General features: G+C 45.2%; 4 protein-coding genes across 10 annotated transcripts in view; 3 read left to right on the forward strand and 1 right to left on the reverse strand.

Annotated features, from left to right (window-relative positions):
- Positions 1 to 26,019, reverse strand: part of NF1 (neurofibromin 1) — a 73,395-nt gene that overhangs the window by 21,229 nt on the left and 26,147 nt on the right. For 3 of the 5 annotated variants that reach the window (XM_063173803.1, XM_063173799.1, XM_063173798.1), the window contains exons 27-36: positions 25,769 to 25,980; positions 25,025 to 25,186; positions 24,380 to 24,483; positions 23,733 to 23,868; positions 20,717 to 20,779; positions 18,739 to 18,897; positions 17,829 to 17,926; positions 17,563 to 17,709; positions 16,952 to 17,098; positions 16,504 to 16,614 (exon numbers count right to left, since the gene is read on the reverse strand). In XM_063173803.1, coding sequence (XP_063029873.1) covers positions 16,504 to 16,614; positions 16,952 to 17,098; positions 17,563 to 17,709; positions 17,829 to 17,926; positions 18,739 to 18,897; positions 20,717 to 20,779; positions 23,733 to 23,868; positions 24,380 to 24,483; positions 25,025 to 25,186; positions 25,769 to 25,980 — 1,339 coding nt within the window. The remainder of the gene's footprint in view (positions 1 to 16,503; positions 16,615 to 16,951; positions 17,099 to 17,562; positions 17,710 to 17,828; positions 17,927 to 18,738; positions 18,898 to 20,716; positions 20,780 to 23,732; positions 23,869 to 24,379; positions 24,484 to 25,024; positions 25,187 to 25,768; positions 25,981 to 26,019) is intronic. The other 2 variants (XM_063173802.1, XM_063173801.1) reach the window with 1 other exon arrangement.
- EVI2A (ecotropic viral integration site 2A) lies at positions 803 to 4,344 on the forward strand. Its single transcript, XM_063173811.1, has 2 exons — positions 803 to 950; positions 2,870 to 4,344. The coding sequence occupies exons 1-2, from the start codon at positions 847 to 849 to the stop codon at positions 3,708 to 3,710; spliced, it is 945 nt and encodes a 314-aa protein (XP_063029881.1). The 5' UTR covers positions 803 to 846; the 3' UTR covers positions 3,711 to 4,344.
- On the forward strand, positions 5,673 to 8,255 carry EVI2B (ecotropic viral integration site 2B). 2 transcript variants are annotated; one of them, XM_063173806.1, is made up of 2 exons: positions 5,673 to 5,995; positions 6,988 to 8,255. In XM_063173806.1, the coding sequence occupies exon 2, from the start codon at positions 7,019 to 7,021 to the stop codon at positions 7,835 to 7,837; it is 819 nt and encodes a 272-aa protein (XP_063029876.1). In that variant the 5' UTR covers positions 5,673 to 5,995; positions 6,988 to 7,018; the 3' UTR covers positions 7,838 to 8,255. The 2 variants fall into 2 exon arrangements, with proteins under 2 accessions (XP_063029876.1, XP_063029877.1); XM_063173807.1 differs by having other exon boundaries at positions 6,991 to 8,255.
- Positions 9,583 to 13,463, forward strand: OMG (oligodendrocyte myelin glycoprotein). Of its 2 annotated transcripts, none has more exons than XM_063173805.1 (2): positions 9,583 to 9,840; positions 10,773 to 13,463. In XM_063173805.1, the coding sequence occupies exon 2, from the start codon at positions 10,974 to 10,976 to the stop codon at positions 11,835 to 11,837; it is 864 nt and encodes a 287-aa protein (XP_063029875.1). In that variant the 5' UTR covers positions 9,583 to 9,840; positions 10,773 to 10,973; the 3' UTR covers positions 11,838 to 13,463. The 2 variants fall into 2 exon arrangements, with proteins under 2 accessions (XP_063029875.1, XP_063029874.1); XM_063173804.1 differs by having other exon boundaries at positions 9,588 to 9,840; positions 10,569 to 13,463.

Below are 26,019 nucleotides of genomic sequence, written 5' to 3' on the forward strand. Positions count from 1 at the left end.
CTTGGATTCAACCCAGCTTCATCCTCAAGTGCCCCACAACCTCTGAGTGCCTCTAACTTTGTGACAGCCTTAGACATTCAAATCACATCTATACTTGTATGTGGAAAAAGATATTTGTCTCAGGAGTCTTAATAATCAAACATCCACACCCCAACTTTTTCAGAGGGTCCAGAGCCACTCCAGTGACTCTATCCTGCAACACTCCAATGCTTGGGGGTGTTTCTGAGAATGGTCAGTCTTCTGAGGAGGACAGAGGACTTGCCTACAAAAATACCTCTTTTCAAAAACATTCACATAATTGAGAACAGTTTTTCTTACTTAAAAGTTCTCTGAATTTTGAGATTGGGCAATGCATCAGCCTAAACGACACCTCCAGGGTTCACACAGCAGACTGAATTCTAGTAAGAATTAATTAAAAATAAATTCATCAGCAGCTTATGAAATTTTAAGGTATTTTTAAACACCTGTCACTGTTCTGAGCTGTCATTAACTCTTCCAAAGCAAACAACAGGCTACAGAAGAGCTGATAAGTGCTCAGAGCACAGGTGTAGCTTTAAGGCTTTTGGGACACTTCTCTTGATAGCACCTGAGTGCAGGACAGCTCAGGAGACAGAACACAGAAAACTCATCTGCACAAGAGATTTCCACCCCCCCGTTACCTCCGGTGGTTCTGAGAGCTAAGTTGGGCAAGTGGTGTTTTTCCCCCAACATGTCATGGCAGAGCTGTTACCAAAGGAAGTGTGTCATAGCTGTGGTTTTAGTACCCCACTTAGGGCCACATGTCATTGCAGTTACAGGTTTGCCTAAAAAACATCAGCATTGCCCAAATCTCCCTGCTGTACACTGATGGCTGCCTGCATCCCAGGAGCAAATATATGCACAAAGAAATCTTATTACCAAAGGACTAAATACCTGAAACATCCACGTTCTGTCAACTACATCTTGGCAAGGTAAGTACACATTTTCCTTCTCCTATTTTAAGTTGCACTTTAAAGTTAGTTACATTTTGTAGAAAAATATATGAAAAGGTATTTTTACAGAAATTTGAGTAATTAAAAAATAGCAACAAACTGTAGACACAGTATCTCCAACTGAATCAGGGAAGCTGATATACTGAATTTTTCATCATGTTAAAGGTTATTCACAGTCAGACTGAGGAATTAACAGTGACAGTCACTACTTGGCTCTGTTGTCCTTGTAGTGCAGATCTCGCTGGGTACCGAGACCCTGTCAATACCCAGACACAAAGGGTTGAACTAAAAAGAAAACCAGCTCTTTAAAGATCAGTTCCTTTGCTCTCGTGGTTTCAAGAGCAGCCCCTCACAGACGAGCCCGCTGATTTGTAAGAAAAGCACATCTGGAGTGGGAGCCCACAATGAACACTGGGCTCAGTGTGCTGGGGCAGAGCTGGAGCTGCACCCTGGGCAGGGACAGGAACACTGGGCTGGCCCTGCCTGTCCTGCTCCAAACAGCTGAAATGTTACAAACCCCAAGCTTTGCTGGGTTTGCTTTCCTTCTCCTTTCCAAAGTATGCTACAAGGAATCACCCAGGTCACTTCCACCATACACAAACAAAAATCCTACCTGAGTTGTCGCTTATGACCAAGATGGTTTCCAGTTCAAACGGAACAAACAAGATTAATCTCAGGATGGAAAACAAATTTATGTTATGGGTGAACTGCAAAGTTATAGACAGATCTTTTGTTGCTTGCTTGTTGTGCAAGGAGAGATCCCCTTACACACCAGGTGTAGCCCTGCCTTCCCTTCACCTGTTCACACACAGGAACATCACTTCTCTGACATTTCATATTTACCCACACACAAATACACTTTGTTACCTTTACAGGCAACAAACACATTTTTTCAAGAACAACCATAAAATTAACAATGTTACTTTTGGTCACTCCCTGTAGCATTCCAATTTGCACTATGCAGAGTGTGTCACACTCACAGGACACGCTTTGGTCTGTTACCAGAGCCAGCAGAAAGCCTCTGGTGGGACACAGCCTTGCCCTGGGAAGGGTAGGAGCAGCCTGGCCCACTGCCTGGGTCACTGCTTGGCTGATTTGTCACTGCTAATTTGAGATAATTAATATTATCTTCATATCTGACCAACCCCACTCTCACATTCCTACCCTCCAGAAAAGTTCAGGTACAGATTTGAATGCCACACAAATGTGAAACAGAACATATGAATGGTTACTCTCATTTGCATGATTATCGGCGGTGTTTTACAGAAAATGTCACAATCTGCAGAATGTTTGGGAGAAAAATACAAGAAGTACATTTGTGATGAAGAGCTTTTTGTACAAAAAAGCAGAAAAACAAGAGAACAAAGATTTTCCTGGGCATTTTAAAGTACCCCAGACAGCTGTGCTAGGAACTACACACAGTTCACATTAAGTTATTGCTGTCACTTACAGGAACATTTTGGGTTCAAGTTTTTCCCTGCAGGGTTCCCCTGCCTGGCCCAGGGGAATTCAGGGAGGTGAGAAGCAGCCAGTGATGTGTAACCTCCACAGGGCCTTTGTGTAAAGCAGAAGTGATGACCGGGTGTAACGTGGGCAGCTTCAGAGAGAAGGAACTCTCCGAGTCTGCCCTGACATCACGGAGCCCCCAGTAGGAAACACTTCTCTTTTTCTCTCCATGTTCTTTTTTGGTCTTTGTAAGTTTTCTATAACCTCAAACTGTCAGAAGTTTGAGACAATCTATTCTTTCACAATCTGGGCACTTGAACTTGCCCTCCTACATCCCCCAAAATGAGGCCGTGTATTTTCCACCAAGAATCCTGCTATTCCCTGAGAAATCCAATCCAAACCTCTAAGAAGCAGCATCTGCTAAACTAGCATCCCAATTTGTATTTTTGCAGGGGATTCAACAGGAAGATGCAGACAACGAGATGCAGTAACCCAGGCCTGGCCTTTCCTGTCATGATCATCTTCTCCCTGTGGCTGCAAACAAGTGCAAACCACACAGGCTACCCTCACCTCAGAGAAGAAACCTGGAGTCCCATCAGCCAAAACCTCAGTGAGAGTCAGAACAGGACAGAAGCAAGCACAAATTCTCCTCTGAGCCTCAATTTCAGCAGCCAAACAACTCCTTCTGAAATGCAAAGTACCTTGCCATCCTCCTCCTCCACAATGGCCCAAAATTCAACATCTTCCCGTGCCAAAATACGAAGTACCCCGCCATCCTTCTCCTCCACAATGACTCAAAATTTGATTTCCCCTGCCCCAAGTGCAGTTTCCACCACAGGAGGATTAGAGAAAAGCAATAAACCCAAGAGCCCAATGACCAAAGAAACCTGTGAAGACAATAAGTCTCTCATACTGATTTGCTTCATTATCATTGCAGTTCTTGTGCTCATCTGCATCTCCCTGTTTCTGTCCACAGTCATAGCAGCCAACAAAATCTCCTATCTGAAAAGAGCCCAGCAGGGCAAACGCAGGCCCAGGAGCAATGGGGACCTCCTGGCCACCAACAGCCTGTGGCCCACAGCAGCAGGAACGTGGCAGAGGATGCCCAAGGAGACAAGTGGAACTGAGCTGATAATGCAGGAGCTGGTATCAGGGAGGGATGCTGTGAACCAAAGGAAAACTGAAGATGAAACTATTGAGAAACTCACCAAAGCAGCAGAAAATGAACAAGAAAGCAAAGAACCATCCCAGTCACACAAACCCATCTTAACCAATTTTGTAGTTGAGATTTAATTCACACTCAAGTAAAAATCCATCTTTTGCCTTTGTTACACTATTAATGTAAGGCAAAACCTTGTATTTCAAGTAACAGCAAAAAATCTGGAAAGCTAAATCCAGATTTTAGAGGTTTTCCATTTATGCCAGTGGGAATGCTGCAGCCATGTGTGGATCCAGAAGGCGGTAACACTGTGTTAAATAGCTTTCTGTAAGTAGTGTCAGGTCTGGTTTTACTCCTTTGACCAGAAGTCAGGGTGACAGGAGCTGAACAGGATAAACCTAAAGGACAGAATCTGCCCATGCTCCAAGAGCGCAGAGGGGAACAAGGAACAGACTGTCAGTCTGATCAACACTCTGAACACTAAGATGCTGCACAGGCATAACCAAGTTGCTTTTCAAAGGAAAACATACATTAGTCACAACTCTGATTCAACCACTAACCCAGGATTGAATGCCTCAAAATGCCCTTTTGGATTTTCCATCAAGAACTTCGTAAACCAGCTTAGTTACTTTTGAAGCAGACTGATTGGAACCATAATTACTATGTTTCCACATTGACTGTGAGTAGATAAAGTTTGTAGTATTTGCTAGAATATGAGAACTTGTGCAATTTGTTATCTTCAATAAACTTGCAATATGAGTTTTTTAATTGCTTACATGATACTATTTCTCTAAGTCAGATGTTAGAAAAAACTATGACCAGGCATCTTGGAATGTTTTATTGCTGTAACACTGGCTGGCTCAGGAAAGGTCTCTGATGACTTGCTGTGATTTCCTGCATCATGGAAACACACTCCACTTTCTCCTGACACCAAGCAGAACATGCCTGGAGTTCCTTTCAACCACAACAACTTTTAGTTTCTTTATTCTCAGAGACCTGACCTTGCTCCAGTGCCAGGGAGGTGCCTGTGGCTGCTGTCCTGCAGCAGAGCTTTGCTCTTTTAAGGAAACGTGAGCAGCTTTCCACAGGCTGCCCCTCGGGCTGAAGAAGCTCTGTTGCACTGCGGTTACAAGTGCTGAGGCTGCACAGCGCCAAAGCTCCAAACATCCTGTGCAGCTGTAACCAACAGCTGTGACACATAAGAGGGTTGTACGAGTTTGAGAGGACCAGGATGACTGAATCCCCCACCCCAGTCCCACTGGATCACCCATTAGCCTGGCTGGCAGGGCAGATAGAGCAGCAGCAGGACCACGGCACTGTGGCAGCCAGGACAGAGACAGAGCTCAAAAATTCAACTGCCAGGCTCAAAGGTGGGCTGTGTGGTGAGAAAAACAAAGCTGGAAGGACTCTGCATGCTTAGCCTAGAACTGGGAATCAGCTGTGGGGGTTGGAGAGAATGGGGAGGAGACAAAGAAACACTGGGTTAGTGTGAGTATGGGATCAGGATGTGTGTGTGCTGCAGGAGCAGGCAGAGTGTCAGAGAGAGAAGCAGTGCAGTCAGAGAGGCACAACAGGAAGGGCTGCAGAGGAATCTGTCAGTAGCTACTGGCAGAACACAATTGCAAAGTGCCATGAGACATATTTGGTGTGAGTTTCTTTCCGCCACGCTGCCTTTCCAGGCAAAAATGCTCACAGAGACCCAAGAGAGCAGCTTGGGTTACACTCCAGGGTATGGACAGGGACAGACAGGGGAAGCAGCTGCTCAGAGCACAGCCCTCCACCAGCGATGGCAGCTGGTCACAACCCTGTCCACACAGAAAAACAACCAAGCAAGTAGGGACAGGCTGAGGGTGAAATCAGATTTTGCCCTCTGCCTCTCACTGCGGCCACACAAGGGAGGATGTGCAAGCAGCCAGCATCCCATGACCACAGAGCTTTCCATGACTCACCAAGGAACCCAGCGGTGGTTTCCCACTAATAACCCTGAGAGCACAGCAAACCCACCACTGAATTACATCAGCCATTCCAATCCAGCCCAAACTCGCAGAGTTTTTGATTCCCACAGAAGAAACCGTAACTATTTTCTACAAAGACAGGCAAACAGGTATTTGAGAATTTCCACATCAATACACAGAGGTGCCTGATGTGGCAGGAGCCACAAACACCTTTCTGCAGAAGCCAGGGCGGGCAGATCAGAAGTTTGCCCGTGGGACAGGGGACACAGGATCTGATCTGAGATAGGAGCCCCGAGCTGCTGGCGCAGACGCTTCCTGCCGGGTTGGCAACTTCCTCCCTCTTGCACAAAGTTCTACGTGAAAAGAGCCATTTTCCCCAGCCTGACTCTGAGCACACACAGCCCTCCCGAGCCTCCAAACAACAAAGGCAGACGCTGCCTGCTTCAGAGAAGATAAATGTGCAGGTAAGGATCACATTCAAGTACTGAGCCTATTCTGAGAAGAGGGGAGCAGGATAAAAACTGAATAGAATCACTTTAACCCATTACAAATCTGTCAGAGTTTACATCAGGATGTTCTCCAGTCATTAACTTACTGCTCATGTGTGTTTACACTGCTGCATTTAAAATTTAATTTTGTGTATTTGTAAACCCACAAAGACTCATGCATATTAATTTCCCAGAAATAGCTTCACAGGACTAGCACTATAGTAACTAACGAATTAGCTCAAATTGCATGAAAGTGACTTTAGAAGGAAAAGAGCTGCGTAGGGGATGAATTTTTATAAAATTTATTTCATATGAAGACATTTAGAGAGCTGAACTCTAATCAGTACAGGAAAAAAAAAAGTCTGTTTCATGCCAACAACTCAACATTTGCACAATCTGCATGCAGGAATTTATTTATAAAATACTTTACCATTAGAATGCTGTGTCATTATGGCATAAGTACTTGGAAAACTTTTAAATATTTTGCTATGCTGAACAAATATGAGAACAGGAAATAAAAGTTTAAGAGAACTGTAAAAAGCCTTTTACTTCTGTCTCAGCTTATATCACAACAAGCCACTGCTTCACTTCTAACAGTCCTGTCTGTCAATGCTGCAGAGTTTGTTCCAGGTCCATAACCAGTTACATTATAGTTAAATGTTATTTTGAAACCTTGTGAGGACTGCTCTGCCAATGCCTTTTTCTGATAAGGTGAAACAAGACGATAATAAGCCATTACCTTCAAACAAGCCACTTTATTAATATGATCCATAATGCTGAAAATCTGCTGTTATTTGTAAAGTCAGCGCCAAACCCACTGATCATGCAGATGGGAACAGGCTTGAAATGTGAAATATTGGGGAGACTGTTATTTTCAGTCTGATGGTATTAACACAGAATGTCTGGTGGCAGTAAAGTGCAGAAATACAGTGTACAAGTTACCACGTTCTACTTCTTCCCTGCAACAGCAGAGGACCCTTGTAAAGAGGCTGGAGGGAAATGGCCAGACACCAGGTGATGCTGGCTGTGTTCTGTGGGGAGATCTGGAGTTCCCTGTCTGCAGCAGCACCTCAGCACGCTGCCAGGACTGAAAGCCACATGTGCCCCAGTGCCACGAGCCCCAGGGCAGACAGCCTCCTCCTGCACCACCTGCAAGCGACTGTGCCCAGCCTAGAGCAGGCTGCCACAGAGCCCCAGGCCTTCCCAGGGGAGGAGGAGGCTGGGGATGGCAGCTGGGTGGCAGCGCTGATCCTCGGCAGCATTCTGATTGGGATGGCGCTGGCCATTACGGTGATTCTCCTGTGGAAATGCTGCCTGAGGCCTCCTCAGGCCCAGTCCCACTGGGCAGGCCGCTCCCCCTTCGCCGATGGGGACACCTCAGACCTCTGCATGGAGCCTGACCCCGGCACCAAGCGCTCTTCTGTCCTATTTATGCTGCCTTGGAGACTGAAACAAGGCACAAACTTGCAGGAGGACCCGACTGTCTCAGAGAACCCACCCCAGCACACTTGCAGTGCCGAGAACGGGCAGCCGCCTCCGCCGGCCGCGGGCTGCTCCGGAGCCAGCTCTGCCCCCGCCCCAGAGCAGGAGCCAGCCAACACTGCAGCTGAGTGCTGCCCTCCCCCAGACCCTCCACCCGAGTGCTCCGACCTGCCACCACCCCCCGACTGGCTCAGGGAACCCGCTGAGGAGCCCAGCTCAGACCCCAGCAAGCACTCGGCACTTCACTTGGAAGCAGAGGAACCACAGCCCTCACCACCTGAGCCACTGATCCAGGAGATCCATGAAACACTGCCCCAGCCTGAACACCCTTTGTAGACTGCCAAATTCATTTCCAGAATACTCTATATCTTTCTTAAACTGAGTAATTTTCAATAAAGTAAAAAAGGAGAAGTTGACACAGGCAAGAACGGTGAGGCCCCAGCATTTCCTTCACATTTCCGTGGTGTTTCCCAACTTCGGCTTTCACAAGAGAGAACAACCTGCTTCTGCCTGAAGCAAATTTCTGACTACAAAACAAATTGTGCCCAGTCATCACCTGCAACCAGAGATTCCAGAAGGCAGAGTACACAGCTGTGTGTGCCAGCACAGCCAGACACAGGTAACACACGCGTGGAGATGTCACAGACAGCCCAGCGTCAGAGGGACTCAGCTTTGCACCTGGGTTTGCTCCCCTGGGCTGTGCAAGTGAATGCAATCACTTCCAGGACATTTCAATAAAGCTTTCTCAGTCAAAGACGTTTTGGTCACTTAAAGCTCACCTAAATATTTGCTTAGATACAGCATGCACTCAGTCACTAATACAAACTCATTTAGTGGTTCACGGATGCTACATTCCTTGGAGCTCCTGGTGTCCCAGCGCTTTACACGCTCCTCTCTGGGCCCTGAGTACCAGCACAGCTCATCTCCCCCACACCAGCCTTGGCTGGGCAGCAGCAGGCTGGTAGCAGAAGCAGATTTTTTTTTTTTACCAATATTGAATATATATTAAGAAGCTGCTAGATGCTGAAGCTAGCTTCCCATGAGAGCTCTGCAAAATGGTAGAGTTTGCAGCTTGCTTGAGGAGGGAATAGGTTTATGGATGGAGCACAGGACTAAGACTTGCACACAATAAACTTCAGAATTTTCAAACTATCACTAATAAAGAGTAGTACATTATCCAAATGCAATTCCAGGCTTCTGTGTATACAATGGCCATAGGAAAATATATTTTCAATTTTCTTTACTGTTTACATAAGCTGTATGATTGGGTATCCCTAAAGAATAGCATTACAATTATACAAAGACTTTTGCAAGGCTCGTTCACATGACATCCTGTTAAAATTAACAGCACTATAAACAAAACATTATAAACACTCTCACTCTCATATTGCTTTGAGAAAATCAGATCAAGATTTCCTGTGGAAATCTGTAAAATCCTACGAGCTGAGCTATAATATACCTGACAACACAGCAATTGCCTGATCCAAAGAGCGGAAAACAGTATTTTAAAATTATGACAATATATTCTGGCAGCGTAGCTTAAAAAGCTTAAGCTAGAAAACCTAAATTCACATTAACCTCTATTACAGGAGGAGAGGTTAACAGAAGGCAAAAAGAAGCCAAGCTAACCTGCCATTTCAAACAGAAACGTGCAGTGGAGTGGCAGCCTGAGCCTGCGGGGGGAGCCCAGAGTGCAGGCAGCCCCGGCTGGGAGGGAGCAGCAGCAGCACAGCAGGGCTGGGGAGCTCCTGGTGGCACTCCCTGTCCCAGCAGGTCCCTGCCAGGGCTGGGGAGCTCCTGGTGGCACTCCCTGTCCCAGCAGGTCCCTCCCTGGCAGGGCTGGGGGGAGCCGGGCACTCCCTGTCCCTGCAGGTCCCTGCAGGACTCGGGGGAGCCGGGCACTCCCTGTCCCTGCAGGTCCCTCCCTGCCAGGGCTCGGGGGAGCCAGGCACTCCCTGCCCCAGCAGGTGCCTCCCTGGCAGGGCTCGGGGCAGCCGGGCACTCCCTGCCCCAGCAGGTCCCTCCCTGGCAGGGCTGGGGGCAGCCGGGCACTCTTTGCCAGGGCTGGGGGCAGCCGGGCACTCCCTGCCCCAGCAGGTCCCTCCCTGGCAGGGCTGGGGGCAGCCGGGCACTCCCTGCCCCAGCAGGTCCCTGCCAGGGCTCAGGGCCGGCTCTGCAGTGCCCACAGGATCAGGTGGTTGCGGAGCCGGGCGCAGCCGTACGATGCAGCTGAGACAAGCACAGCCCTCGGCAGCCTCTGGAGCTGCTCTCCAGAACAAGGCGACCTCTAAGCTCCAATCCATCACAGAAACGATGTGCTGATACTGCAGGACACCACGGTAAGTTTGTGCTTTTTGATTTTACTCACAAAATCCTACTACCAAATCAGAGAAGGAAACGGGAATGGAATTAGGAGCTGATGACAGATGCTTGCACCAGAAATTTGCTGCAGTGTCTGAGATTTCTTACTAACGGTAACTCGGGTTCTAAACATGTGTTTCCAGCTTTGAGATCGTAATTAACATTGCAAGGAGGAAAAAATGCTACAGTGCATGTTAGCATGAACACTGGAATTTGGGGTTCAAGCTAAATTCCTACGATGTATTTTAACCAATTTACTTAAGCAAACAGCATGCCTGGATGGGGGGGACTGCTACATTACTGCAGAGATTTGTGAAGATCCAGTTGACAGCCATTTTTTCATCCTCTATAAATGAACACATTATTCCAAACATAATATAGGCTTGAAATCACTAAAAACAAGAAGCAGACATTGTATAACGTTTGGAAGAGACTTGCGTTTTCGGAAGAAAGCCCTCATTTGAGCTGGAGGGGGAAAGGGAGATGAAAAAAACAAGTCTCATTCTGCCAGACAACATGACAGGCTGAAGGGATGCTTTGTGAAGTCTCTCTTGAACAATTCTAAAAAGGACCGTGCCACAAAGGGGGTTATTGATATTTTTACTTAATTTCTCCTGCAAGTGGCCATTGCCAAGACAACCCTTATACGGAGATAAAATGTATTACATGGATTTAAAGGGTGTCATTTTGGTATATTTATTTCCAGGCAACAATGGAATACCAGATATTGAATACATCTACCTGTCTGCTGGTCCTTCTGGTTTTCATACCCACTGGTTTGGGTATCTGTCCTTCTAGCTGTAAGTGCTCAGGAAACGACAGGAATGTGGACTGTTCAGGCAGAAACTTAACTGTACTGCCCCAGGGACTTCAAGACAACCTTACATATTTAAACCTGTCCTTTAACCAGTTTGTAGATCTCGATCATCAGCTAACGAGGTTCACCAATCTGAGGACCCTTGATATTTCAAATAATTGGCTCAAGAATGTTCCTGCTCATCTGCCCAAGTCCTTATGGGAATTATATGCCACAAACAACAACATTAAAGTTCTTCAGAAACTTGATACAGCTTACCAGTGGAATCTTAGAGTGCTCGATATTTCCAGGAATATGGTGGAAAGAGCTGTCCTGATCAACAACACACTGAGCAGTCTCAAGTTTCTCAATCTCAGCAGCAACAAACTTTGGACAGTTCCAACCAATATGCCCTACAACATAGAGACAGTGGATCTATCCAATAACTTCTTGTCCCAGATACTCCCAGGAACACTGGTGAGACTGCAACACCTCACAAGCCTCTACCTGCACAACAACAAGTTCTCATACATTCCTGACAAAGCCTTTGACCAGCTCTCCCAGCTGCAGGTAATAACTCTGTACAACAACCCCTGGTCGTGCAGCGATAACGAAACCATCCCTTATGTGCTGCAGTGGGTGCAGGGCACAGCTGCCCGTGTGCTGGGGGCCCCCTGTGCTGAGCAGCCCTGGGTGAGCACCGGGCCAGCCCCGGGCCAGCCCACGGCCCTGGACTCCAGCCCCATGATCAAAGGCACCAAGGCAGCCGACAGGGAGGCTTCTGCCGCGGCACCCGAGCCCACCAAAGTGACCAAAACACACAAACAACTGAAAGCCAAGGAAGTCCCTCCCTTGGGGAGCCAAAGCCCCCCGGCCCTGTTCCCCGGCACGGACTCCCCTGATGGCCCCCAGGAGGCCGCGGCCACCCGCACAATCCTCGTCCAGGACTCCACCGAGGGCAACGCCAGCCTGGCCCCGGCCACGGGATCCTCCACCACTCCCATGACTTTAAGCATCACCAGTGGAATGCCAACTAACTACTCCAAGATGCCTCAAAGCACAACCGCTACCTTAAGGAAGGAGGAGGCCACGCCAAGCGTGCCCTCCCGCGCCAGCCGCTGGCCGATGGGGCTGCTCTGCCTGGCACTGCTGCACGCCCTGGCCCTGGCTATGGACTAAGGGCTTGCACCCCATGGAAATTACTGGGGTTATTCCTGTGATAACAGCTGGAGTTAACACATCCAGCTGAAATAATGAATGAAAGAAATTCAAAGTCCCGACACTGATCTAAAGAAAGTAACAGTTCTTAAAGACGCGCACACTAATGTCTTGATACTAAGCTGCTACTTATTTTCATATGTCTTAATTGAGAACAACTAATCTATTATTTTGTTTTTAAAAATGTGCTTATTTTGTATTTAAATTTTTCATCTTACTTGCACAGAATAAACACATCAGAATTTTAAGTACTGATTTTACATATGATTTTGTCATTGAACAACTGGAAAAAAACAGAAGGCCTGTATCATATCTGCATTGTCTTGCTTGACTTGCCAGTGAGCAATTCCTGTAATATAGCAGCACAGATTCTTTGTAAGTTACGATGACATGCAAAAGAAAGGGAAAAAAATAAAGGAACTAAACCGAACTGTTTCACTAATCAGAAGTTATTCCTGAGCAAAATCGCTAGCATGTATATCTACGTTTGCTTCATATGTATTAGAGCATTTTAAATATGAAGAACAACAGTTTTGAATGTAGGAATTAAATATGACAATGCCATGATGTCTGCTAAGAGGGTGTAAACCGAGACGGCAACATGGTCCAACTTCAGCATGGGACAGTGGTAGGGGCCAGTATCCTTCTGCTCTGGCTTGACTTAGAGACCGCAGGCAAGTTATTGCTCTCTCCATATTAAAAAAAGAAAAAAAAAGAAGAAAAAAAGAGATAAAAGTAGCAAAAAATGCCAGATGTTCAATGCCATGACACTGACAAACACCAAGGAGTTATCTACCCAAATTAATGACCTGGAACTCCTTGACTTTATGTCAAGTGACATCCTGAAATGTTAATATGTTCTGCTTAAAAGAATACCCACAAATCAGCCAGAACGTAGCAAACTACTATCAGTAAAATGAAACACCAGCTGATTTCTAACACAAGTCATGTAACAAATCAATTAAGCAGTTAGCTGGTGAGCTGTCACTGAAACACTCCTGACTCTTGTGACTCCAGAGAGAAGGAATGCAGGCCATGGCACTGAACATGCCCAAATCCCTGCTTTCTAAGGGCGAGCATGGATGCTCTTCTCCTCGACATCTGCTCCGCCAGCCAGTAGAAATAGCTGCACGCATGGTTCTGTCCACTCTAGGAAAACTATTTAAATTATGGCAAAGGTACCTGATATACTACAGATGAAGTTTTGCAAACAGCATGAAATGAAAACTGAAGAACAAGTTAATTGAAAAAGTATTATCCACTTAATATTACAGATCTTATACAATGTTTTCCATTCATTCCAGGCCATTTATTTTCCAGTTATTGTAGCATGAAGGTGCTGCAAAACCCAGAAAACCTCACAACCAAGACTGGAGTCCTCTACCTGTTCCTCCTAAGGTGTCAATGGGGGCTGTAGATCATTTACAACTACTGGTATCAGAGAAATGACAACTTTCCAATTGTGAACAGTATTTCTATAACCAGATACGTGTTTTAATTTCTAACAGTAAATGTTACACAATGGATTTGTACAGTTATTTCATTGGCATTTAAATAAAAATAAAGTTATGTTTGTATTGAACTGAACTAGTGACTGTGCTTCTTTTCTAATAAGCAGAGTAAAATGAATAAATAGATAGCATTGTATTATACAAACCTGTTTGAAGCAGTCTTATGGGGGGAAATTATGGTTATATTAAATTGCACTATTTAGATACTGATGTATCTCTAATACTGTTTAGCAATAAGCTGATGACACAACACTGTGACTATCCTTCCCCTTCCTACTCTTTAGAACTTAGAAACACTGAAGAAGTCCCTGCTGCCACAGTCCCTGGACAGTCCCTGGGTTTGCTAAGGGCTGACTGACTGTAGCACAGCACCAACCTATTTCCCAAGCTCAGAACTCAGCAATTCCCAGAACTGCATCATTCTCTGGCCTCATCCCACACAGTGGGAGCAGCTGGGCTTGCAAGGCAGGACTCATTACAAAATGAGGTGCTGTGGCTAAACTGCTTGATTTGAGGAAATTACAGGAAATACTGCATGTGTCTTTGCTGCAGAATCAGTACAGGATGCTAAATTCTATTGCATTAAAAAACCTACAGGGAATTGACTTTAAGGCTCTGAGAATGTTTCACCCATAATGAGACAATGTGATGACCAGCAACAGGAAACACTGCTTTCCAGAGGTTATCTGGGGCAAACTGCAAGCCCCCATCCTGAAGGACATGCTATTCAGCCTTCAGAGTGCTCAGCAGGCTAAGAAAAGCCTGGAAGGGGAAATGGGGCTCTGGGGTTTCCTAAAAGCACAGGCAGGACTGGGGAGCTGGATGCAGACCCACAGCTGGGTGTGAAGTGAGCTGGACCACGGCACTCCAGGGCTCTGCTCCCTCCCAAACCCTGCCTGAGCTGCTGCAGCACCAGGGCTGCCTGCTCAGACTGCTTTCAGAAAGGCAGACTGGAATGGAGGCTTCCTGGTATTTTTCTGGAATACGAATGAGTCGATAAGGCACAGGGAGGAGGCAGGAGTGTGGGAGTCGAGCACTTGTTGCTGGGCAACTGCGCAGCCACTCTGAGCTGAGCTCGGGCCGGGGCTTGTAAACACCCTGTGCACTCAGGCCTCCAGAAACACAAAATAATCTATTCCCGCTGAAATTGCTATCCAAAACAACCATTCAGCGTTTCAGGGCAATATTCAAAATACCCAGAAAAGCCCTGGCACACCCCTAATAGCTGGGTACTCACTCTGGAAAGGGTAAAATTGCTGTGGGGATTGCTGCGGTCTGCAGCAATAACTCAGAGGTTTTATTCCTATTAATTAGTTTGGGATCAGCCTTAAAACCTAATGGCAGTAGTTCAGGATCAATATTCATTGATTTATGGATAATTTTTGTAACTGGATAGGGATTAAAAACAGAAGAGCACTGGCTCCAGAAGCTGGGTTGTTGCCCAGGAAACAAAATGTGAAGACAGATGACAGAAGGAATTAAATTTCACAGCACAAGGAGGACATAAACTGATCCAGATATATCAGTAAAATGACTCAACAATGCCTTAGCAACAAGATCTTCAACTACAAAAAAAAAAAAAAGAAAAAAAAAAGGGAAAAAAAACAACCCCAAAAAAAGCCCAGCCTGCTACAAGCCCTCAAATAGCCTAGCAGCTTCAATCTAAATAATTCTTCCACATTTCACACCTTGAAAACAAACACAACACCTGTCTCAGAAGTAGAAGACAAACACCCCAAATAAGCTCCACTTAGCCACATCCCTGTGAGAAGAGATGATGCCAGAGCATTGTCCCAGAGCAAAGCCCTTCCTGCTGGTTTGACAGGCAGCCCTGCCAGGATTCCTGAACTGTGCAGCTGCTGAAGACAAAGGTAATAACTCACCTAGCAGCAAGGCCCATGTTGCAGTCCAACCATATTTTCAGGAATATCCCATACCTGGATAAAATGTTCAGAAATCTGCTCCTGCCCACCCTCTCTGAAGGCAGGAATGTTTGGCTGACTGGACCACGACAGTTTTACCCAGTGAGGCATCTTTGGATAAATTAATCTTTCTGCTTTTAAAGAAGAGGGAGGTGAGCTAGGCCTAGCAAACATGTGGTGCAAACTTTTGTTTTGATTTACTTCCAGAAACTCTTTCTCTGCAGATGAAATAACCATTTCTTGCTCTGCAAACAAGGAAACACTGCATGTCAGGTCTGCACAGAATACATAAGGATGCCTCGGATCACTGCCAGGCACAGTCACTTTTTAAGATGGGTTATCACTACTCTCTGCATTTGTATACCTAATTTCTTGTCTGAACAAGGCAGGATAACAATGCAGGCATTTTGTTTTACTTGACATGAAATAAGACTGTGTCTAATGGAACAAAATGGAGAAGGAAAATGTGGCAAGCAAACAGAGTTTTTTAAAGAGGATTCAAAAGACTGCCTTTGATTCTAACTCTGTGCATGTAAGGGGATTAAACATTAGGGATCTTGCTTAAAAAAATGATGCTCCTCATCTTGTGTTCTTTCACTCCATCCAAAGAATCACCACTGATGACATCCTCTCGTGACAACACAGAAAGTGCCCCCCCAGAGCCACTGCACAAACCACAGAGCAACCCCAGCAGCCCCAGGCAGGGCTCTGCTCCCAGAGGCACAAAATGCACCTGCAATGACCAGACCATGAACAGCCCAGGGGCTGTGCCAGCACCCCAAAGTGCCTGCTGATGGCAGGACAGGAGAAATCCCAGCCCTGGCAGCACTGCCATGGCCCCCCAGGCCAAACCAGCCTGCCCAGGGCTGGAGCACACCCCCACCAGCAGCACCTCAGCACAGAGAGCAGCTTCAGCAGCTCACCCAACCCTCAGAGCTGCTCCTGACCACACCTGGGGGTGAGCACAGCGATCTCCCCTTGCTCAACACCTCCAGGAATGACTCCTCTCATGAGTGTAATTACTTTGAAATGACAATCTTGCTTTAGGAAAAAACTCAAAAATACCATCAGCAAATATTAACAAATAAGCTATTTTCAGACACTTGTTTGTTACCAAGCTGGTGTCTCTTACATACACTTGACACCTCTGAGTGACAGGTTCATTTCAGACTGGGAAGGTGAAAGGTTTCTTACCGCCGAGCGATGTAGTAGAAAACAGGATTGCCAACTTTGGATGTCCCAGCTTGGTAGAAAATATTTAATGTTTTCAGTGCTTTGAACTCCTCTTTCTCATGTACCTGATGCCTAAAAAGCAATACATTGACATCAAGTTTCACAACTGCCTTTCAAACAAATTTTAAAAATCCCAAACCCTCTTTACTTCCATCTCTGAACAAAAGTATTAAGTTTACACAATCCTGAGTCTTCCTTAAATCACATACATTACCACCATTTCTCATACTCGGTTTAGTTTTTTAAATTAAAATCTACTCAGAAACCTAAAAGGTTTGTGTAGACTCAGCTTTTTTAATTCTCCTTTAAAACAGTCTTGATTGCAGAGTCTTAAGAACTACTGATATATCCTCACATGATAAAGTCTAGAAACCCACATTGTGTGTCCCCACCACAATAATCTTATTACCTTGTCATAAACTCCTCAAACTTGGAACTAGTGAGATTTAAGCTGGACCAATGTGTATCTGCCACAGGTTTGTGCTCAGGAGGCCCCAGGTAGGCAAGAAGCGTTGCCATCTTGTCAAAAGGTCGTCGTCCAACAGCCTTGTGGTCCCTACAAACAACATGTTCTCTGTCAGGGAGCTCCTCCTTCACTCAGCAATTCCCACTATCCTTCCTCAACTGGAACAAGCAGCATTTTCTTTATTAAAGTAATTATGAGAAATCTTCAATGATTACTGATATTCTTCTCAGTAATAACAGAAGCAACAGAAGGGAGTATTTCCAACTTTTAACAGCTTTCAGCTGAAGGAGGGGAGATTTAGATTGGATATTAGGAAGAAATCCTTCCCTGTGAGGGTGGGGAGGTCCTGGCACAGGTTCCCAGAGAAGCTGTGGCTGCCCCATCCCTGCAAGTGTCCCAGGGCAGGCTGGACAGGGCTTGGAGCTCACTGGGATAGTGGAAGGTGTCCCTGCCCATGGCTGGGACGAGCTTTATGGTTCCTTCCAACACAAGGCACTCCAGGACTGTGCTGGCTCTCCCCTGAGCACACGCCCCACTCAGGGCTGCAGGCTCACCTGTTGCTGGACAGGTACTGGCCGATTTTCTCCTGGTTGTTCCAGAGCAGGCGGTGCAGGGCCAGCACGTTGCCGTCGCTGATGAACGACAGGCTGTGGTTGACGGTGTCGCTGGCCGGGCAGTCGGACGCGATGTCCAGGAAAAACCTGCAATTCCCAGCCAGGAGCACACATCAGGGTGGCAGGGACAGTGAAGGGCTGTCCTGCAGGGGCACCCCAGCTCTCCCTGCACACAGCACAACCCAGGTGCTGTCCCCAGGCCGTACCTTCGCGCCGCATCAAAATTGCTCTTCACAAAGTCATTGAAAGGCCGCATGTGCTCCTCCTTTGTGAACAGCACGTGGTTGGCAATGCTCTGAAGGATCTAAAGGGAAAATCATGGCAGGGACACACAGAGGTTTAATGCATTACTGTTACAGCAATTGACACAAACATTTCTGCCTGTGAAGTTAAACTGGCAGAAACAGTTTATTTTCACTTGTTGTCTTGAGGTGTTACAACAAAAAGCCAGTAAGTCAAGTAACTTAAAATACACTCACTTTCAAAGGTTTTTGTTTCTCATACTTTTAAATACTAAAAACCAATTCACTTTTTTATGAACTTTAAACTAGGAAAATAAATCATCTTTCAAACCACCAGTGAGTTATTAAGTATTTCTCCTGGAACTTAAGGCAGGTAAGAAAAAGCAGTAGCACATCTAAAGAAAAATACGATTTCCCAACACTTACAATGGATAATATAGACAGATCACAGAATTTGTGTGCCCTCATTAAATATTTTTAAATTTTTTTTACAAGAAATATGACCAAATAAGATAAAAGACAGGAAAAATCCCTTCTATAGCAGTGGGATGAACTTGATAAATGCTGGCACTGCTACCCTCACTGTGCTCATAGGAACATTGGTCTCTTTGTTACCCAAATGAGAAGTTCAAGTGAAGGGCTGGAATTCCACTCTCTTATCCATCCTTTTGGCCAAGTGTTCATCCCCAACCTTACACTGCTGAGAACTCGAGCAATGCCACAATGCATAAACACAGCACAGATGCTGCACCTTCAATAAACGTGCTGGCTGCTACAAAAACCTCCACATTTTCCCCTTTTCTCACACTGGTGAAAGAGCAGCACGGCAGCAGGTACACACACAGCAGGGCAGGCAGACAGGGGGTGGGTTCACCTTGGACATGAGCTTGAGGCCGCGCTCGATGCGGGGCGGCGGTTTCTTGTCCAGGATGCCCGCCTCGTACGGGGACACGATGGCGGGGTTGATGAAGCGCAGGAACATGGCGCTGCCCACGGCCCCGATGCTGTTCTGGGGGAAGCGCTGGCTCACCACCTGTGCACGGACAAGCACACACAACAAGCCTGCACTTAGCACCGGCCAGGGGCTGCCACAAGCCCTGCGTGGCAAGCCAAGCCAAGCATTCCTTCCACACCGACCATGCGCAGCACCTTGGAGCGGCACTCTCTTGCATCCCAGAGAACCAGAACGAGAGGGAAGGAGTGGGGCTCTCAGACAGCAGCTGGCTCTCCCTCAGCTGCTGCACAGCTCCCGTGGCAGGGACACGGCTGCCAGAGCTCCTGGCCATGTCTCAGAGCTGGCCCCACGCAGGGCCCTGCCCCTGGAGGGACCCCGCAGGTGCCTCAGGTGTGCAGTGCCGTCCCCCAGGGCAGGGAACACCTTCCACCTACTGGGTCTTTGATCTGTGCGTTTGTAACTGCACACTGAGCCACGAGCCTCTCCAACAATAACACTGTACTCTACAGCTTCAGGAGTCATTTTCCATTTGTGAGGAGGAGCTATTTGCAGAAATACCCTTCAGAACCATCATCTGTCCACAGCAGGACAGAAGGAGCCAGAGCTGAGTAGCCACTGCACTCCTCTGCCTACACATACACTGTATAAAACCACTGAGCAGATTTAAAATATTGTCCTTTGCCATCCAGGAAAAAAATAATTCCCAAGAAATCTCTTTTCTTTTAGGAAATCAACTATGCATTACTAAGAGGAGAATTGTTCTTTGGATGTCTCTGATTTAACTTTGAAAAGTTAAAGACAAGCTTCCTGACAAAAATGAAGTTCTTAGATATTCAACATGTGGTTCTATAAAACATCACTGTCCTCATGTGTATACTGTAACAAGTAACAATGGTTAATCAAAAGGAGTCAGATTCTTCCTTTCCACAGAATAAAATTAGCAAACTTGATATTGTCTGTATAGTTTAAAATAAAAAACTCCAAACAAATCCCAGTTTAGTAAAATACTTCAAAACATAACTAATGCAATCTCAAATCATGCTGCTCAAACCAGACAAAGCCATTAGTACAAAATACACCAAAAATCACTTTGGTTCATTAGCAACTCCAGTCAGTTACCTTGTGATGCAATTACTGCTATTTTCTTGTAAAATACTGGTTTGCCCACAACTTTTGCATTTTAAACATGATTACTATTCTGCTCAGCTACAGCAAAAATAACAGTATTTAATAAAAGTCTAGATTTCCATTCTGGTTGCTTCATACTTTGTATTTTGAGGTCACTGCCAAAGAAAAGAGTAAGTCTGAACTTTTAAAGACAATGCTCTAAAGCAACCCACAGATCTAAACCCTAACACAGCAAGTTACTTATAATGGAAAATTTGCTTTTCTCAGGAAATAATACAAGTGCTAAAACTGGGGTTTTCTCACTTCATCACAAAGGAAACAGAAGACAACATGTCAGAAACAAGTCTCACGAGCCTCTTTCGACTACCCCACAAATATTAAGTGTTCTTTGCCCAGGATGCAAGCTCAGGTTATCTGCCAGAGTGTTAAAGCAGCTCAACAGACCCAGATTTTTCTCAAAACCAAAGGAAACATTTTTCTTCCACAATTTTTTAATTTGAAGATGGTGGCAAGACTAGAAGAGTCAGAATATTAAATACTAAGCAGTAATGTTAAAAATGTCTCATTTACTCAAATAGGCACACAGAGAATATTTTAAATCTAACTTAATTCCAGTGTTAATTGAAATGAAAGCTATTTTGTGCCAGAATTAGTAGAATGATTTTACAGTGAGGTCAAATAGACTGAAGTGAAGATATTTTGAACAAACAGCAAAAGATTTCTGTTGTGCTTTGAAAGAAATGGCTAATAAAAAGGTCTCCAAACTTACTGATTTTTTGTTTTCCTTTTTTTCTTTTACGGTAGCTTTATTCAGTAGAGAGTGGCAAGTTGCCTACAGAACAGAGATGAGCACAAACAAGTCACAGCACCAACTACATACAGCAACAAAAAAACCAATGTTGACTTGTACATAAATTACACAGTAAAATGTAACAAACATAACCAACAGAAAATGAAATATATAAACTAAAGACTGATGATGGAGTTTTTATTCCACAGTTTTATTACATCTTACTTACAAAGCACTAAATACAAAACAAGCAAATGTTGAATTTCAATCATTTCTACTATTTCTGGCTAGATTAAAAGTCAAACCACATCAATGTGCTCATGATACACAATCTTGGGCCTTAAATGGTGTATTCAGCTTTCAAATGTATTTTACCATCCCCAAATAATTTTAACAGTACAAATAGTAGTGTTATACCTTTGAAACACATATTGCTTTTAAAATTAAATTTAGAGTTTTAAATCTTCCCAATGTTTCTCTGTGTGTCCTTCAATTTGGTTAGACCTGTGAACCATCAGGGTTATTACACTGTGAGAGGTAACTGCCATAAAACACTCTCTGGACAAAGGAAGAAAGAAGCTACAGCCTACAGTTAATTTATTAGAGATTTCCAAGTCAAGAGATCTGACTTATTGTGCTTATTTCTGCATTTCAGTGAGATGCAAAGGGACCCACCACGAAGGCCCCAGTTCTGTTTTACCTCCAGCAGCACCTGAGCAAAGCCCCAGCCCTCGTGCCCTGCTCCCCAGCCAGAGGCATCAACACTCCTGGGAGCTGGGACAGGGCTGGGCACCCCTGGGAGCCTCAGCAGCACCCAGGGCTGGGTGCCAGGCAGCACCCAGTCACCTCCAGAGGGTCACCCTGGCACTGAGAGCTCCCACACGTCCAGGACGGAACAGGATGAAAAGCAAACACCCAACCCAAAGCAGCCAGGAAAACCCTCTGCTAAGCAAGCTGAACTGAAACCTGTGCAGGACCTATGAACATTTAAACAGTGGCACCTCTGCCAACCTTCCCTGTGAAATTTCCATGAGTGGCTCCTGGAGCAGCTGTACACACACTCTACTCACTGGGATACCGCAGCGAGAGCAAAGTTTCCACCCTCCCTTCACAAGAAAACCCATGCATGCCTGTGGGGACTTGATGGAAGAGGCAGCACAGATCCTCTGAGGAGGTACTGTGAGCATGCTTGTTCTCACATCACACTCCTGAACATACATTACCTGTAAGGAGCCAGGTGAATCTGTCCCAGTAGCCAGCTATTGATGTTTCCAAACGAAAACACTCACTGGGCTCTGTTCCCAAACAGAAACACCAGCCAGCAAAGCCACCAATATCCAACCAAAGACACCGTTTCTGTGAGGTAGCTACAGTGATTAAAACTAGCTACTAATCATTTACAGAACACATCTGGTGAGCATTCTTTGCACAGTTACTTTAACACTCTAAGCATGAAAAAACCACCACAAAATTCGGTATAATGTATTCTCACACTAGTGCTTTGGATGGAACATGTTCACCTTTTTAAAAGGGAAGTTATCTTATAAAAATCACCTATTTGGTTCATACAATAAAAATGGATTAATGCCCCCAAGTCAAATCCTGGTTGTACTTTCTTTCAGATAAAGGCTAGACCTCAAAACTCCCTGAAATTTTAAGTACAGAATGTTCATTACAAATAGTGTTAGTCAAACACTTGTACAGAAATCTAGTTGTTACTAGAAACAGTTAAAGTAGTAAATATTGAAGCTAAATATCAGTTAATACCACTTGTATATCTGCCAGTAAATATTCTCTTTTGGGAACAAATTACCCTTATTACCACAGACAGTAAAGGCAAGAATAAAGCCAACACACTTGGAAAGGCTTCCATAGAAGAATCTGTGGAAATGCCTGCTGGTGAGCCCATTTTTAAAATTCCATTTCATGAAGGAATTATCAATGGTTTGCACAGAAATAATTGCTACCAGTGGAGCACTGAAATGGTAATAATATGACATATCCTGGAAACAGCCTATAAACCCAGTTCTGGGATGAGGTGTGGGAGAATGTAACATCCAATAACAAAAGGAACAACCAAGGCTGTGCATGATACTTTCAGGAACACTCAAATATTCTTCTAGTTGATGTCTGTGACACTGTGGCCATGAAGGAGACCAATCTGCCCACTTCATTTCCTGATTACAAAACCCAAACAAATCAAAAAACCTCAAAGTCACTTTGCCACCAACCCAAACACAGCCACTGTCAGGAAGAGAAACCAAAAGCCTTCAGAGGCTTTTACAGAGCTCTCAGTCAGGAACAAGGCTCAGCATCTGCACACCTTCTTCAGTGCAAGGGCTCACAGGAACAACCCCAGACCACAACAGTCCCAACACACATTCCCTGCTCTCACTCCCAAACTCTGGGGATTGCAGCAGCTGTCCTGATCACCCCAGCATTCCCTGTGCAAATGTGACAGGATTTTTGTTACTCATCATTATTTCACACAGGTCAGAAAACCCATTTGCTTGGATTTGCTTTAGACCTGAATACAGACTTTGGCTGAAAAGGCAGAAATAGCTCTTCCAGAGCACCTCACTGAGACCACAGCTCCAACATTCCACCAGGCACAGCATTTCTGTGACATGCTCCAATTGGACTGGAAACTGTATTTCCAGTGAGCCTCAAGGGAACTGCTACTCAGATTTTTAGCAGCAGCTGAATCCATCAGAAACACACAAGGAGATCCAGCAGGACACTGGGCTCAGCAGCCACAGGACAGAGCAGAGGAGCTGGGGATGGAGGTCAGGGAACCTGGGTACCTTCAGTCACCTGCTGGCTGCAAACACAAGCCTTAAAACACCCCTAGCCCCAGTGATCAGACTGGTGTTACGTATCAAACGTCTGAGAAGAGCCTTTAGAGATGCCCCTGTGTCTAGCACCAAGCTCCAAACTGCTGGAATTTCACAAACCAACCCCAAAGCTTAGGGGCAGGCAAGCACTGCAGGCATACCTGGTATAAACAATGGCACACACTGCGCAGCTGGGGTGGGAACTCCGAGGAGGAATTTATGATTGCCTGAAAAAACTTGTCTGTCATTTGCAAGAGACTCCTCTGGTTCTCTTCAAGGCTCTCTGTGGGCTCCAGCCTGAAACAGACCCACACATGTATGACCAGCAATCAAACACAACACAAGCTGCACTTACATCCTTGGTAAGAACCTCATTTCCCCTTTTTCTTATGGAAATACCTGTGATCTTTTACACAAAAGTTTCATCATTATTTTAAACCACATAAGGAACAAATAAAAGGCCATGTAAAACTCAGCAATGAACAGACAGATATAGGTGGCATTCTCTCAGACCATTTTATACAAACATGTGCATGCACAATTCCAACTGATAACTGCATTATCAGTTCATGATGGTTTAAGAGTTGGAAATAATTTTGATTTTTCTAAGAGTTAGAAATAATTTAAAGCAACAGAGCAAGAGGGCTGCAGAGACAATTAATGTGTCTGGAAAAGTGAGAGGTACAACAGTATGAAAGCATAAGAGAAATATCTGCAACAAGGAAAAAGGAATGCTATTACAGAGAATGAGTGGGAATCATGTTTACAAATAAATACAATTGCTGCTCTGCTGCCCTGAATCTCAAACCTTGTTGGATCCACCTCAAAGCTGACGTGCTGCCAGTCAGGGGATGTGATCACAGTCCGCAGCAAGGGTTCCAACAGCTTCTGCAAATATGTAGCACCATAGACCTGTGTGCAGGGGAGACAAGGACAGAGCCCAGATTGACACAGGAACCTGCAAGTTCTGGAAGCTTTCAACAGCCTGAAACACTTGGGCTGCTTTGACATAAGCCAAATTCTGTAAAACTCGGGTTTGTATATTATAGTCTCACCTCTGGAACACAACCAAGATCAATTTCTACAGCTATTTTAATTAATTTCCAATTAGAAAAAAATAACAACTGCATTAACCAGCAGACACTCTTCCTTAGAGCACTGACTCCACACTTCACCTCTGTTTGTACACAACTTTTTGAACTGAAATGGGAGCACAAACAAGACCTCAGAATTTAGCAGGAAGAGTCCTCCAGCTGGCACTGGCCCAGAATCACTCATACAATTGAACCAGTCAGAAAGGCAAAAGTTTAGTGCCAGAGGGATGCCTACTTTTTAAGGGCCTGAGCATAAGTGTTCTACAAGATTCACTTCATGAAGTGTTGAAACACAAAAAGTTTTCCTTCAAAAGATTGAAGAGATCTGTACCAGAGGGAAAAAAAAAGAGATTATGTACCTTAAAACAGAAAGTCATTATTTTACTGGCTAAGCTGTTTCCTCGGAAGAGTGTTTGCATGGAGTCTGCCAACTCGACCTCCTTTGAGAACATATTCCAGAGGAGCTGGTAGAGCAGGTGCCGGGAATCAAAGAGTGTGACCAGGACACGAGCCAGCTCATCCTTAAAGGGAGGAGGAAGAGTTAATCTGACTCGCAGGGAGCCAAGTATGAAATCCCAGCACTATGACAAAACCACCAAGCAGTTTGCAATAAAGCTTTATGTCTGCTATGGGCTCTGGCAGGTAAATATCAAATTACACAAAAACAATCTCTCTGCAAACGTTTCCTATGCTACTGCTTGTCTCAAAATCTGCCTCAGGATATCCAGCCTTACAAGTTCATAATGGTTATCCAGACAGACAAGCAGTTACTCTGCTGTCTAACAAAGCCCAACTCATCTTGCTAAAACCTAGAAGAGAAAACACAATTCTGTGTGTCTGCATCACAGCACACACCACCCGTAATAAATAACCAGCCCAGATGCATTTATTATAATAACTGTATATAAATAGTTCCTAGATGTTAACTAAAATGCAGTTTATCACCAAGATCTGATCTTAGATTCAGTACATTATTAAGAACACACAAAAGAAGGCTAGCTATTGTCAGTGGCAGCTCTATTCACTCTGTACCAGACTGTTGTGGCACTTTTTATTTCACGCCTTATTATTTTAACAAAATGTAGGAAATAAAACTAACTTACCCACTGAGAACAAGGCACCACATTGGCTAAAGCCATAGCAATGGGAAGCTCCCCCTGATCACCCATCATCGTAACCAGCTCCACCAATCTCTCAAAGCGATCCGCTAGCACTGTTTCTGCCAAGGTATCAAACTCCGTCCCCTGCTGCAGGATCTTGGTGAGGACTTCCATGAAGGTGGCTCTGGTCTGGAGGTCTTTATGATAGCCCAGGCCTGCGGAGAGAGGCAGCAGCAGTGAGGGGGATGCAGAGG

This window comes from Melospiza melodia, chromosome 21 (assembly GCF_035770615.1).
Source record: "Melospiza melodia melodia isolate bMelMel2 chromosome 21, bMelMel2.pri, whole genome shotgun sequence".
Taxonomy (NCBI): domain Eukaryota; kingdom Metazoa; phylum Chordata; class Aves; order Passeriformes; family Passerellidae; genus Melospiza; species Melospiza melodia.